Genomic DNA, 15,312 nt, shown 5'->3' on the forward strand with positions numbered 1-15,312 from the left:
TTCAAGTCCTGCTGATCCTTACAATATGGAGAGTTTGTCATTACCACCATTCCCTCATGACCTAATGCTTTATAAGCCTCAGCTGGTACACTGTCCAATCCCACTGCTTTTCCCCCATCATGTGAGGTGGTTGCTTGCACATATTTCCTTCAACTGTTTCTTCACTTCCTCTTCATTGATCTGTTTCTCATAAAACCTCTGCTATCTCCTAATGGTTTTGCTGTCTTCCACCAGTACTCTTCCATTTTCATCTTTAGAGGTCCCAAGTCCTCTATGCTTCTGTGCCTAATCTTGGTTAGTTTATACATTCTTTCCCTCCCCTTCATTGGTAGTCCTGCATGTAAGATTTTAAATGCCTGATCTTTAGCTTTCACAACAGCGTTTTGCTGTTTTCCTTACCAGCTTGTATTCCTCATAAACTTTCCACCAATCTTACTTTTTGCCATCACTTAAACCTTTCCTCCTTTTTCATAGTCTTCTGCACTACATCTGCTTCTCATTAAATTTCTTTCCTTTAATTTGACCACAGGCAGCTTGTGCACTTTCTGTAATAAGTTTTGGATATTCTCCCCCAAACCTTGTTGGTATCTTAGTAATTGACTTGGTCATTGTGCAGCTTCCATAGGACCTCATCCTTGAATCTCAGACTAACTTCTCTAGCCATGCTTCTCTGCCATTTTGTCCTTTGTTCGACAACTTTTCTTTTGCCCCCCCACTAGACTTTTCATCTTTATATCCATTACAAGCAATCTATGTTGGTCTGCAATCTGCTTTCCTAAGGTCACTTTACAGTTTCTCCTGTTTGTTTAAATCTCTTCCTATTGTTAGAAAATAATTGATCTGGGACTTGTTGCTGTTGCTCTTTATATAATTAAATTAAATATACTCCTCCCTCTATACAAAGTACATATTGGTAACAATGAGCTCTGGCTAACGCAAAGATATCCTCATCAGCTTCATTTCTGGTTCCAAAGCTTTGTCCTCTATGACAGTCATCGTAGACCTGTATTTTCCCACGTGTCTATGAGATCTGCTCCAATAATCAAGTGCTCAGCCTGCGGCACTTCACTAATCATTTGCCCAATGCTCTCTGGAATTCTTCATTCTCCTCTATTTTACAGCCACCCTGTGGTGTTTATCTACATACAACATTAAATATTTGTTCTCTGTTCAGCGCTATTTTTTCATCAACCAGTCTCACTTCCTTTGGATGTCACTACCTTATTCTTTAATATTCTGCTATGATTATTCCTGTTCCATTCCTCCTCACTATATCGTTGTCTACTGTGCCAAATTTGAACCTTCTCTATGATGTCAAATAACAGAGACCGGTAACTATTTCATTTTGTTACAGGGAAAGGTGAGCATGGAAAGCCATATCCTCTAACAGAGGAAGACCGTGACGATTCTGCTTATAGGGAGAATGGCTTCAACATACTTGTTAGTAACAACATAGCCCTGGAACGATCACTACCAGACATTCGACATCCAAAGTAAGTAAACTATATTTGATCAAATATTTCACTCTATGTATTCACCTGTTGTGCCTTTCTGGTGAAGTACCTCCCAGCCTAACAGGAAATGTGACTATGTAGCTGTGGTGCTGTGTGATGAAAGTATTTTGTCCAAGTTGGCCAAAAGTAGATATATAACTATTTGCTGGAGTTAAATGTACAAGCAGTGCAGTAGTTTGGCAGCCTTATGTTGAGGGGGTGAGAGGTTTGTGGTTTTTATGGGGTTTTGTTCGAATCTGATTTGATCTCACAATAAATACTGTAAGCTGGATCTTGGTGAATCCTGCAAACAATTTTTGTGAATATTAACTTGTATTTTTAAACAAGTTTTCACTGTGTTTGTGCCCATATCCCATTTTCCTGAATATTCTAGTTGTGTTCCATGGCAGAAATGTCTGCTGAAACTCTAAGTTTTAAGTGAGTAGTTGATATTCTGAATATTCAGTAACTCATGAGCTTGTTTGATTATGTTCACTAGGAACCTGATTCTAATAGTTTTATTCTGTATGTTTTTAAACAAATAATGCAGAATATTCAGAGTGTGAAATTTGAACTCAAACACATTTAATTGTGCTAGAAACCTGATTCTATTTGTTCCTGTCATCTAGTCAGGGAACAGAAATATACTCATGTAACCAATCCAAATCAATCAAGACAATTCAAATTTCAAATGCTGACTCTTCACAACAAATGGTTTACAATCTACACTACAAGAAATATTTGAAGAAAATAGTGAATCATTTAGAAAAAATAATAAATTTAAAATCAAAATCCTCTGATAATTTCTGATCAGAAAGAGGCAAGAATTGTAAAATGTTTTCAAATCATCTAAAAAGCTTGCTCTAAGATAAATTAGCATATCTTTGAAATAATAATGCATCTGTATATATTTTTTAATGATTCTCCAGGACTTCATTTTTGATCAGACTGTTCTTCTATTTACAGAATGATTTCCCCCTAAGTTATCAGGCAGTATTTTATTAGACAGAGATAAATGTCATAGTATGTTAGAGCCTCCTGCTGCTATTGTTAAATGAGAGTTTGAAAAATCCCAGCAAATCTTTAGTGGGGAAGGGTGACAAGTCATATTGCTTCTGGTATACAGTATTTTGGCAACTGATTTTTTTAGAGAAGTTTTATTTATGAAAATTTCAGTCTCTGAATATGGTCTCCTGACCTTCCCAACAGCAGAAGTAATGATAGACTGCGGTAGGAAAAAGTTGATGCAACCAGCAACAAGTAAGGATACTATGTAAGGGGAAAAGTTCAGAACAAGAATAGATGACTAACTAAACTTTTAACCTGTAGTGGACGCTCACTCTTCAGTGGGGAGGGAGGCCACTCCATCTCCCTCCAGCAGGCAACAGAAGTCTGGCTTGGGCCCTGCTGGTCAGGGCCGAGCAAAAAGCTATAGTTTTCAGTCTCCTGGCTGGTGCAAAGAGTTAAGTCTGGGGCTCTGGCCTGATTCTGGGGTAGAGCGACAAGCAGTCTTAGCTCTGAGCCTCCTGACTAGGGCTGACAGCAAACACAGTCTGGGCTCTGGCCCTCCGGGTTTAGCCTTAGCCAGGAGACTCTAGGCTTATATTTACACTACAGACCTTACAGCAGCACAGCTATTCCAGCTGGAGAGAGCTCTCCCGCTGGTATAATTAAACCACCTCCAACAAGTGGCGGCAGTTATGTTGGCAGGAGACGCTGCCCACACCGATGCTTTTGTCAGTCAACTTGTGTTTTTTTTCATACCCCTGACCGAAAAAAGGCAGACAGCAATCTACAGTCTAGGGCTCTGGCCCTCTGGACGGGGCAGAGAAATAAAGAGTCTTTAGATTCGAGCCTCCTGGCTAAGGAAGACAGCAGTCAACAGTCTAGAGCCCACAGCCTCCTGGCTGGGGCAACCAACCATCAGGCTACAGCCTTCCGGGTGAAGGGTGAGTGTGTTGCCAATCCTCAAGTGTGGAATAGCACAAAAGGGGATAGGGAGACCACGGCACAGCTTACTCCACCAGATCCCAGCCCAGGACCCTATTACTAGTGGATGGTGCTGCCACTGCGTCAGCAGGAAAACTGAAATCTGCTGCTTGGTTTCTCAGCAGCACAACCTGACCGAAGTCTTGTTCCCCTGGTCTACTTCCTACCTCACTTAGTCGGTGTTCCTCCATTGAGCTGGGGCTTTGTCTCATCGCCTCACCATTGGGCAGTGGCAACTTCAGCCACTTTCTGAGGTCCTTTGACTCTTCACTCAGTAGGGCACTGGTCTGCTTGGCTGCTGGTCCAGGGTCCCACAGAAGGCTCGGCTCTCTAGAAGAGACATCCATCTCCTTCTGTGGTGCAGCCACAACTGAGTTTGGCTCCACCTATCAGGGGGAGGGTAGTGGTCCCTCGCTCTCAAGTCCAGAGGGACCACTACAACCCCTAAAAGGCCCTATTCACACTTTTTTGCAGTGATTTACCTCTGGCAGCTTATTGGCTCACTTTTGGCTGGGTGGAAAGAAAATATCAGAAAAGTAAATAACTCTTTCCTTTTCCTTAGAAAGTTTACCACTTACAACTCACTGTTAGGACACTATTTCTCACATTTTAAACAGAACTCTCTAATAAAATAAATCTTTAAAACGGACCACTTCTGTACATTGAGGCATCACCTCTGACAGCTGCCAGTACATCATATACTTGTGCCTGATTTGGTTTTGCATGCGTCTGAAAGATCATAAGCAACTTGTACCAGGGAACCTCTTATTTAATTGCAAAGAATCAAACACATCAATGGTGATAAATATTAGATCTAATAGAAACCTTCAAATGCTGATTTTTTTTGACAAAAAAGGCACATTTTTCAACCAGCTCTAATAATATTGACAAGTACTGTGAATATGGGGGAAAACCCAAAAACATACTTAAAAAGTAAAGTGTGTAATATTTTTTCCCATGTTGTCTTCCACTTGCAATTGCTAAAAATTTTCCCTTCATCCCTGTTTGATGGCAGCCTCATTCTCCATCAGCTACCTCTTCAACATGGAATCATTTCTGGTTTTCATGCCAGGAAGTCTTTACCTCAATCTATTGCTTTCCTTTCCCCCTACACTTCTTTAGTAACTCTTATACCCAGGCTGGGGGAAAGAGGCGGGTTCCCTGCCAGACAGACTAGCTCTGTCCAGGAGTCCTGACTCTGCCCTTACTTCACCACCTCATGATGCATCAGACCCAAGTAAAATGGTCAGTTTTGAAGTTGTATAAACTCCTCAGGACAGGTGTGCATCATATGAGGTAATCATCTGTTTTGAAATGTTCAGAGAACTGAATGCAATTAATAACGCTGGATGGGAAATGGTGGGAGTGGGAGGTGAGGGGAAATCACGAAAACTGAGAATTTTTTTTGTAACATTCTTGAAATTCAAAAACAAAGAGAGACTATATAAATGCCGACATAATCGGGTAAATAAAGAATTTCAAAATGTACGGAAGAGGAATTAACCCAAGGAGAATCCCCAAAAGAATGTATTTTATTGTTGTTGTTTTCCTATCTAAATACCATATTGTATGAATTTATTTTAAAAAGCAAACAGTGTCCTTGTAGGACTGTATATTAATTTCCATATCCCAATGTTGATTTCCATAGGATGAATGCAAAGAACTAACCCTTTTTTCCTAAACTGTATGTTTTAAAAAATTTTGTTTAGGCCTTGTGGCTGGCAAAATTATCCCCAGGTTGCCTGAAATTGTCTTCAGCAATTCCCCCTGACCAAGAATGTTTCCAGTAAGATGGAATTTAAATACATAATTGCACAGCATCAAAGTCCCATTAAACTGCATTGTTGGCATGATAAATATGCTCGTAAAGAAATCTCCTCTCCACAACAGAATATCTTAATTTGTGTTGGTGTTCAAAAGAGTGTGAATGGAAACAATGCAGAAAATCGTAAGAGACAAAAGGAAGATAAAGTGTCCATTTCCCTGTTTTTGCCAGTATATCTGCTAGTAATTTGTTTTTTACCCACAACTAGTCACATGGGGCACAGCATTTCTCAGAATCTCCCCAGAAGCAAGGCATTGTCAGCAGTCAGCACTATAGTGACCGCTTTCTTTTTCTTAGTAAGTGACTTTCACCCCTGTCAAGGTTCCTTCCCCACTCTGAACTCTAGGGTACAGATGTGGGGACCTGCATGAAAACAAACCTCCAAAGCTTACTTTTACCAGCTTAGGTCAAAACTTCCCCAAGGTACAAACTATTTTACCCTTTGCCCTTGGACTTTCGCTGCCACCACCAAACGTCTAACCGGGTTTCTGGGAAAGAGTTGTTCGGAAACATCTTTCCCCCACAAATCCTCCCAACTCTTGCACCGCACTTCCTGGGGAAGGTTTGGTAAAAATCCTCATCAATTTGCATAGGTGACCAGAGACCCAAACCCTTGGATCTTAAGAACAATGAAAAAGCATTCAGTTCTGAAAAGAAGAATTTTAATAGAAGTAAAAAGTAAAAAAGAATCACCTCTGTAAAATCAGGATGGTAAATACCTTACAGGGTAATTAGATTCAAAACATAGAGAATCCCTCTAGGCAAAACCTTAAGTTACAAAAAGACACAAAGACAGAAATATCCTTTCCTTTCAGCACAGCTTAATTTCTCAGCCATTTAAAGAAATCATAATCTAACGCATATCTAGCTAGATTACTTACTAAATTCTAAGACTCCATTCCTGTTCTGTCGCCGGCAAAAGCATCACCCAGACCAGACCCAGACCCTTTGTTTTTTTTCTCCCTTCCAGCTTTGAAAGTATCTTGTCTCCTCATTGGTCGTTGTGGTCAGGTGCCAGCGAGGTTATCTTAGCTTCTTAACCCTTTACAGGTGAAAGGGTTTTTCCTCTGGCCAAGAGGGATTTTAAAGGTGTTTACCTTTCCCTTTATATTTATGGCAACCCCAACTACCTCATTTGGAAAACCACAGTCCTCAGGCACCCAAATCATTCTCCTGTTCTGATTCAACCAGATTATTATACTATTCAGTGTAGCCCTGTACAATTGATTAGGCTTGGAAATATCTGTATGACTTGATTTGCAAAAGCAAACAAGGCTTAACTCTGCCAACCTTACTCATGTTATGTAGTACTGTGAGTGTGCAGGACTCAACCCTGCAGCGCCTTCTGCTAGTATCCTGGGAATTAGATCTACTTCCAGCCTTGGAGCACCCTCTGCAGGCCCCCCCCGCCCCCCCGAAGCTAGAGAGAGTCTCTTGAGTTACAGCCCAGCAGCCCCTTTATAGGGTCAGCTGAGTCTGTTTGGGGCGTGGCCACAGCTGAGGCTGCCTCCCAATCAACCCAGCGTAAGGCTCCCAGCCCTGGCCCTCTCCAAGGGCTGGCTTTTAACCCCTTTGACCTGGGAGCGGGTGACCACCCTGCTACAAGTACCTTATTACACAAATCGTCCATTGCAAAACTGACTGCCCCAAATAGGACAGAAATGATTTCCTGTGAAACTACTTGTGCAGTAAGGTACATGTGAATTGGGGTGGCAGAATCAGACACTAAAGCTCTAATGTCCACTGCTCAGGCCTTGAAGGCCTGATCCAAAGCTCACTGTAGTAAATGGAAGACTTCCATTGACTTTAATGGGTCTTGAAGCAGTCCCTGTATGAATGATCTTCCCTTGTGCTTTTAGATAATAAACAGGGAAGGAACTTGATAACTGGTATCAACCTGTTGTTGTACAGCACAGTGTATGTTTATAGCACTATACCTGTGATGATACATGATTACTAAAATAGAAGTTTCAGAGTAGCAACCGTGTTAGTCTGTATCCAAAAAAAGAAAAGGAGGACTTGTGGCACCTTAGAGTCTAACAAATTTATTTGAGCATAAGCTTTCGTGAGCTACAATTCACTTCATCGGATGCATTCAGTGGAAAATACTGTGGGGAGATTTATATACACTCTCATTACAGTGTGTATGGTAACACCCATTGTTTCATGTTCTCTGTGTATATAAATCTCCCCACTGTATTTTCCACTGAATGCATCCGATGAAGTGAACTGTAGCTCACGAAAGCTTATGCTCAAATAAATTTGTTAGACTCTAAGGTGCCACAAGTCCTCCTTTTCTTTTTAAAATAGAAGTGTTTAACATGGAATGAGCTTGTCTTTTAGAAATTTGAAAACTGTATTTCATCCCCATTGCCAGCTATTTTATTATATTTGAGAAATGTAAGTAATATGCTTGTTTACAAATAGATTTACTTGTGTAAACTAAAACTCTATACCAAGTAAACATAGTTCTTATACTATTAATAAATTACATGCTACAATTTGACAGCAATTATCCTAAAAATATATACCATGTTGGCCTGTTTTGTCAGATCTCACAAATTAAGCAGTTTTGGGTGTGGTCATCCAGGGGCTGGGAGATTAATGGAAGGCTTGTCCACACAGGGAAGTTTACTGACAGAACCATAGTAGTATAATTATACCTCCATAGTTATAACTGTGCAGCTCCCTGTGCGTACAACCTTTTCTGGATTAGTTTATTCTGCTTTCAAAGTGATATTCTGGTCTCTCTCCAGTTTAGCATAAATGTCTCCACACAGGGAGCTGGAAAATTATAACTACGGACATATAATTATAGAATATGGTTATGACAGTAAATGTTGTCTTGCAAACAAGCCCTAACTCTGTGTGTGGCAATAAGTGGTGCTTAAATAGGTAGAACTCTTCCTTGAGAATGGCTGCTGTGCCAGTGACCCACTTTGTGCACGGGGGCACTGGGTTCTCTTCAGAGCTAAAAAAGCAGTGTCCTTGTGGAAATTCCTGAAGAGTTCATGAGACTATGGTGTCTGGTCTTGTAGTGAGGCGATCTGGTTCCCCACCACCCCGGAGAGGGATGAGCCTCTCTGGACGCCAAAGTGGGCGGAGCCAGCAAACCCTGCACCTGCCCCTCAGAGGTCAAGGCACAGGACCGGAAGTATAAAAGCCCGACCCCAGAGCTCAGTTGAAACACAGCCACCGGAGAGGCCAGACACATGTGGCGGAGCTCCCAGCCACGAGACCACGGTGACTGGCGGCCGACCCGAGGATTGGCCAGATCAGCCAATGCCTGATGCTAGCCTGAGCCCAGAGACGCTGCCAAGCTTGCTGTTCGTCAGTTACCCTGAGGAGCCGCCAAGCCAACTGAGCGCCAGTTACCCCGAGGAGCCCATGGTGTGTGACCCCTTAGAGGATGCCAGCCGGCCGGACCCAGGTACCTCTGGAGGGGGAGGTAGGAAGTAGCCCGGGGGCAGCTGACCATAGTCAGGCTGCAACACTGCCAGACCCAATGTCAGTGTGTTGCAGCCAGGAACCCCACTGACACAGCAGTGGGTCTTCTGCTGCTGCTAGGGCCCCGGGCTGGGACGCAGTGGAGTGGGCGGGCCTGCGTCTCCCCGCCACCCATCTCGCAGGTGGCAGTCTCCCCCTCTCCCAGGCCATTTGGAGCCAGGAGCCTGAGTTTGCTATTGAACTCTTTGCTCAGCCCCTGTCTGAGGGCCTTGAGCTACTGACTGATTGTTGCCCCGCCCTGGCCCTTGCTATTGAACTCTTTGCTCAGGCAGGCTAATTCCCCGACACACCTGACAAAAGTAGTGAGGTGGTCTGGTTCGCCAGAGAGTGATAACCCCAGGCCGGACATGCTTACAGGTCTCTATTGTTTTTATCAGGAATACCAACAGTAAACTCACAGACTCATTGCTCTGCTCCAAAGCCTAGCTGACAACTAGAAACTATTCAGAAAAATACTACAAAAATATCTAATATTCACACTGTAACATCATTTTAATCCCTGAAACATCAGACAGTTGTTTCCAGTGTCTGGCTCTTCTTTTCTCTCCATGGCCTAGAACTTCATTTCCAAACCAATTTTATTCTCACCTCAGTCTGAAAAGACTTATTATCATTGTATTTGCAAATGGTGAGGGAGGGGTCAGTTTGTAACAGCCATGATGGAATGGTCTTCACTTTTGTGCTTTTAGCAGGGATACTTCAAGAAGTACACTTAAAAATTAATCCTTTATTATTGCATTAATGGATAGTGAACACTACAATTAAAGTTGAGAAATGTTTTTTGGTTTCTCACATTATCTCCAAAATGTTCCTTTCAACCTGGTAATTTCCATCCTTGGTCTCAGCCCAAAGATGAATTTTTCCTGCTTTAATGATTAAGGTGAATTGTTGCACTATTTGTGAGGTACGCAGATGTCAAAACCCAGGCCCATTTTCCTAATGTAAATTCTTTCCTTTCTCTGTCTCCTATAACTCAGATAAAGCTATAGCAATTCAGCTCAAACTTGGCAAAGTCATGTTCTTCCTTGAAGAAAAATCAAGTGAAGCTTGAAGCACAAGGGCTCAGGGCTTGTTATAAAAGCTTGGAAATCTGAACTCTCCTGGAGAAGAAAAAAAAAAGATTTGTATTCCTTTGAGTAACTGTGCACATATACACTTGAAGTGGAATGTATGCGCACCCAGTGCACTCAAGTCAGAGGCCTTTGCCACTAGGCTGCCTGCTCCTACCTCCAATCTCGTCATGAGCTGAGCTGAGCCGAGGATATAAAAAGAGGAGTGTCTGCCACCTCCCTCTCAGTTCCTTCTTGCTTCCAATGGTCAGAGTTGGAGCTCCCTGTAGCTTTTCCTTCAGTTAACCAACTTTAAACCTTTAATATATGTAGTTTCATAATCAGGTAGCATTAGTAGAGTTAGTGATATTTTTAGCTAGTCAGTCTGGATTTTGTCATGGAAAAAATACCCTTAAGCAGTAAGCCACTTGCAGGACTGTTATCCCTGTCATGCAGTGTTATGAGAGTTCATGTTCAGTTACTTATCCACCATAATCCTTACATTCCTTTCAGAGTCACTGCTTTCCAAAGTACAGTTTGTCATCCTGTGACTCTCAATTCTTTATTCCTAGATTTATTACTTTACGTTTGGCACTGACAAATATACACATGAATCTTAACAGAATAATGCAGATGTTTCAAGCTTCAAACTACATATGAAGGTTTGTTTTAGAATTAATGATAATCTTAACCAGTTCTGCCTAAGTGAAAGTTTCTGCTGAAAAAGAAACTAACAAATGTTCTTCTATAGACAATACCTTAAACTGAAAATGAGAAATGGTGGCCATTTTGAAAGAGGGCATAAGCCTGTGTCCTCAGTCCCCTTGAGAACATCGCCATTTTAAAATAGGGCAATTTGTTGAGTTCTTGAGTCCTGAAGATGTAGATTTTATGCACTGACCTTTGTTGGACAGCTAAACTTTCCATTATGAAAATAACAGCAAAAAGGACCATTAATCATAAACACAAATTTTCAAAAGCTGTGTGTTGCACTAGATCTACTCAACATGGAGAATATGAGGTACAGAAAAATGTGGAATGTAGGATGGAAGGGCAAACTAGGATGTGTGAATCTAGGGAAATGTATGTAGGTGGAAGAAGCAGGGAGAACTTGGAGCACAGGAGAGAGAAGGAGCTACCCAAGAGTGTATGTCAAGGTTCCTTCCCCACTCTGAACTCTAGGGTACAGATGTGGGGACCTGCATGAAAGACCAGCTTAGGTTAAAAACTTCCTCAAGGTACAAACTTTGCCTTGTCCTTGAACTCTATGGTAAAAGAATCACCTCTGTAAAATCAGGATGGTAAATACCTTACAGGGTAATCAGATTCAAAATATAGAGAATCCTTCTAGGCAAAACCTTAAGTTACAAAATGACACAAAAACAGGAATATACATTCCATTCAGCACAGCTTATTTACCAGCCATTTAAGCAAAAGGAAATCTAACGCATTTCTAGCTAGATTACTTACTAACTTAACAGAAGTTCTGAAGAGCATTCCTGACCTGGTCCCAGCAGAAGCATCACACAGACAGACCCTTTCTTCCCCCCATCCCCTCCAGCTTTGAAAGTAACTTGTCTCCTCATTGGTCATTTTGGTCAGGTGCCAGCGAGGTTATCTTAGCTTCTTAACCCTTTACAGGTGAAAGGGTTTTGTCTCTGGACAGGAGGGATTATATAGTTCTGTATACAGAAAGGTGATTACCCTTCCCTTTATATTTATGACACGCCCCCCAAATCACAGCTAAGGTGAAACACTGGCTGTGATTTCTTCCTGGAGCTCTAGGAGAAAACATAATTAATAAGACACATGCACCTCTAAATATGCTACCAAGTGTATAAAGAATAACAATATTTTCCACATCTCAAGGACGATTTTAGCCAGTTGATTCTGGGAAACTTTCATGGGAGAGTGCATCAGCCACTTTGTTAGAAGCTCCTGAGATGTGTTGTATGTTGAAATCAAAATCTTGGAGAGCTAAACTCCACCGAATAAGTTTCTTCTTATTTCCCGTGGTGGTATGAAGCCACTGTAGCACAGCATGGTCAGTTTGCAAGTGGAAATGCTGTCCCCAAACATATGGGTGTAGCTTTTCTAGAGCGTAGACAATGGTGTAACATTCTTTTTCACTGACTGACCAGTTGCTTTCCCTCTCAGACAGCTTCTTGCTGAGAAACACTACAGGATGGAATTCTCAATCCAGTTCTTTCTGCATTAAAACTGCTCCCACACCACGCTCAGACACATCTGTGGTTACTAGGAACGGTTTGTCAAAGTCTGGGGCCCTTAGCACAGGATCAGACATGAGTGTTGCTTTAAGCTGGTTAAAGGCCTTCTGACACTCTTCGGTCCACTGAATGGCATTTGGCTGTTTCTTTTTGGTTAGGTCTGTCAATGGGGCGGCGATTTGGCTGTATTGCGGTACAAATCGCCTGTAATATCCGGCCAAACCTAAGAAGGATTGAACCTGTTTCTTTGACTTTGGGACAGGCCACTTTTGGATAGCATCCACTTTGGCCTGTAGGGGGTTGATCGTTCCTTGACTCACCTGGTGTCCAAGGTAAGTCACTCTGTTTAGGCCTGTTTGACACTTCTTAGCCTTAACAGTTAATCCTGCCTCCCTTATGCACTCAGGGACTTTTTGTAGATGTACCCTGCCCAGGAATCCGAAAATATGGCCACATCCTCAAGGTAGGCGACTGCATATTCTCCTAATCCCGCTAGGAGACCATCTACAAGTCTTTGGAAGGTGGCGGGTGTATTCCGCAACCCGAAAGGGAGCACATTAAATTCATACAGCCTGACATGTGTGGTGAAGGCTGACCTTTCCTTGGTGGATTTATCTAGCAGTACCTGCCAGTACCCCTTGGTTAAGTCCAAGGTAGAGATGAACTGGGCCCATCCCAGTTTCTCCAATAGTTCATCTGTGCGTGGCATTGGATAGTTGTCTGGGTGAGTTACAGCATTTAGCTTATGGGAGTCCACACAAAAATGTATCTCCACATCTAGTTTGGGAACTAGAACCACTGGTAGTGCCCATGCACTGCCAGAGGGGTGGATTACCCCCATCTGTAGCATATCCTGGATCTCCCATTCTATAGCAGTTTTAACTTGAGGAGACACCCGGTAAGGTTAGACTTCGATTGGGTGAGCATTACCTCTGTCACTGGAGTGGTATGCCCATTCAGTCAGTCCTGGGGTGGCTGAGAACGTTGGAGTGTAGCTAGTGCACAGCTCCTTGATCTGCTGTTGCTGCATACACCCAAGGGTCATGGAGAGGTTCACCTCTTCCACACCACCAGCACTTTTCCCTTCGTAGTAGACACCTTCAGGCCACTCAGCATCATCTCCTCCCTGGGCTGTAAACTGACAAACCTTTAATTCTCTGGAATAAAAGGGCTTTAGAGAATTAATATGGTACACCTTAGGCTTTCGGTTGGAAGTGGGGGAATGCTATGAGATAATTAACAGCTCCCAGGCACTCCTGGACCATGAATGGCCCTTCCCACGACGCTTCCATTTTATGGGCCTGGAGCGCCTTTAATACCATGACCTGGTCCCCCTACTTTGAAGGAACGCTCTCTGGCATGTTTATCATACCAGGCTTTTTGCTCTTTTTGAGCATCCTGTAGGTTTTCTTTAGCAAGGGCCAAAGAGGTTCGAAGCGTGTTTTGTAGGTTGTTTACAAAGTCCAGAATGTTAGTTCCTGGAGAAGGTGTAAATCCCTCCCATTGCTGCTTCACCAACTGTAATGGCCCCTTAACCTCGCAGCCATATACAAGTTCAAATGGTGAAAACCCTAAACTGGGATGGTACAGCTGTGTAGGCGAACAACAACTGCTGCAACACTAGGTCCCAATCACTGGAGTGTTCATTTACGCATTTTCAAATCATGGCCCCCAAAGTTCCATTAAACTTCTCCACCATGCCATTTCTTTGATGGTGGTAAGGAGTGGCAACCAAGTGATTTACCCCATGAGCTTCCCAAAGACGTTCCATAGTTCCTGCCAGGAAATTAGTTCCTGCATCTGTGAGGATGTCGGAGGGCCAACCTACCCTGGTAAAAATGTCTGTTAGTGCCTGGCAAACACTTTTAGAATAGAATAGAATATCAGGGTTGGAAGGGACCTCAGGAAGTCATCTAGTCCAACCCCCTGCTCAAAGCAGGACCGATCCCCAATTAAATCATCCCAGCCAGGGCTTTATCAAGCCTGACCTTAAAAACTTCTAAGGAAGGAGATTCCACCACCTCCCTAGGTAATGCATTCCAGTGTTTCACCACCCTCCTAGTGAAAAAGTTTTTCCTAATATCCAACCTAAATGTCCCCCACTGCAACTTGAGACCATTACTCCTTGTTCTGTCATCTGCTACCACTGAGAACAGTCGAGAGCCATCCTCTTTGGAACCCCCTTTCACGTAGTTGAAAGCAGCTATCAAATCCGCCCTCATTCTTCTCTTCCGTAGACTAAACATTCCCTCAGCCTCTCCTCATAACTCATGTGTTCCAGTCTCCTAATCATTTTTGTTGCCCTCCGCTGGACTCTTTCCAATTTTTCCCCATCCTTCTTGTAGTGTGCGGCCCAAAACTGGGCACAGTACTCCAGATGAGGCCTCACCAGTGTCGAATAGAGGGGAACGATCACATCCCTCGATCTGCTGGCAATGCCCCTACTTATACATCCCAAAATGCCATTGGCCTTCTTGGTAACAAGGGCACACTGTTGACTCATATCCAGCTTCTTGTCCACTGTAACCCCTAGGTCCTTTTCTGCAGAACTGCTGCCGAGCCATTCGGTCCCTAGTCTGTAGCGGTGCATTGGATTCTTCTGTCCTAAGTGCAGGACTCTGCACTTGTCCTTGTTGAACCTCATCAGATTTCTTTTGGCCCAATCCTCCAATTTGTCTAGATCCCTCTGTATCCTATCCCTACCCTCCAGCATATCTATCTCTCCTCCCAGTTTAGTGTCATCTGCAAACTTGCTGAGGGTGCAATCCACACCATCCTCCATATCGTTTATGAAGATATTGAACAAAACCGGCCCCAGGACCAACCCTTGGGGCACTCCACTTGATACCGGCTGCCAACTAGACATGGAGCCATTGATCACTACCCGTTGAGCCCGACAATCTGGCCAGCTTTCTATCTACTGAATAGTCCATTCATCCAGCCCATACTTCTTTAACTTGCTGGCAAGAATGCTGTGGGAGACAGTGTCAAAAGCTTTGCTAAAGTCAAGGAACAACACGTCCACTGCTTTCCCGTCATCCACAGAACCAGCTATCTCGTCATAGAAGGCAATTAGATTAGTCAGGCATGACTTGCCCTTGGTGAATCCATGCTGACTGTTCCTGATCACTTTCCTCTCCTCTAAATGCTTCAGAATTGATTCCTTGAGGACCTGCTCCATGATTTTTCCAGGGACTGAGGTGAGGCTGACTGGCCTGTAG

The 15,312-nt window shown here is 43.1% G+C and overlaps 1 protein-coding gene across 4 annotated transcripts in view; it reads left to right on the forward strand.

Moving 5' to 3' along the window:
• GALNTL6 (polypeptide N-acetylgalactosaminyltransferase like 6) overlaps positions 1-15,312 on the forward strand; it is a 901,649-nt gene that overhangs the window by 399,426 nt on the left and 486,911 nt on the right. For all 4 annotated transcript variants that reach the window (XM_043545990.1, XM_043545991.1, XM_043545989.1 and 1 more), the window contains one exon: positions 1,355-1,493. In XM_043545990.1, the coding sequence (XP_043401925.1) occupies positions 1,355-1,493 (139 nt within the window). The remainder of the gene's footprint in view (positions 1-1,354; positions 1,494-15,312) is intronic.

Source organism: Chelonia mydas, chromosome 4, assembly GCF_015237465.2.
Source record: "Chelonia mydas isolate rCheMyd1 chromosome 4, rCheMyd1.pri.v2, whole genome shotgun sequence".
NCBI lineage: Eukaryota > Metazoa > Chordata > Testudines > Cheloniidae > Chelonia > Chelonia mydas.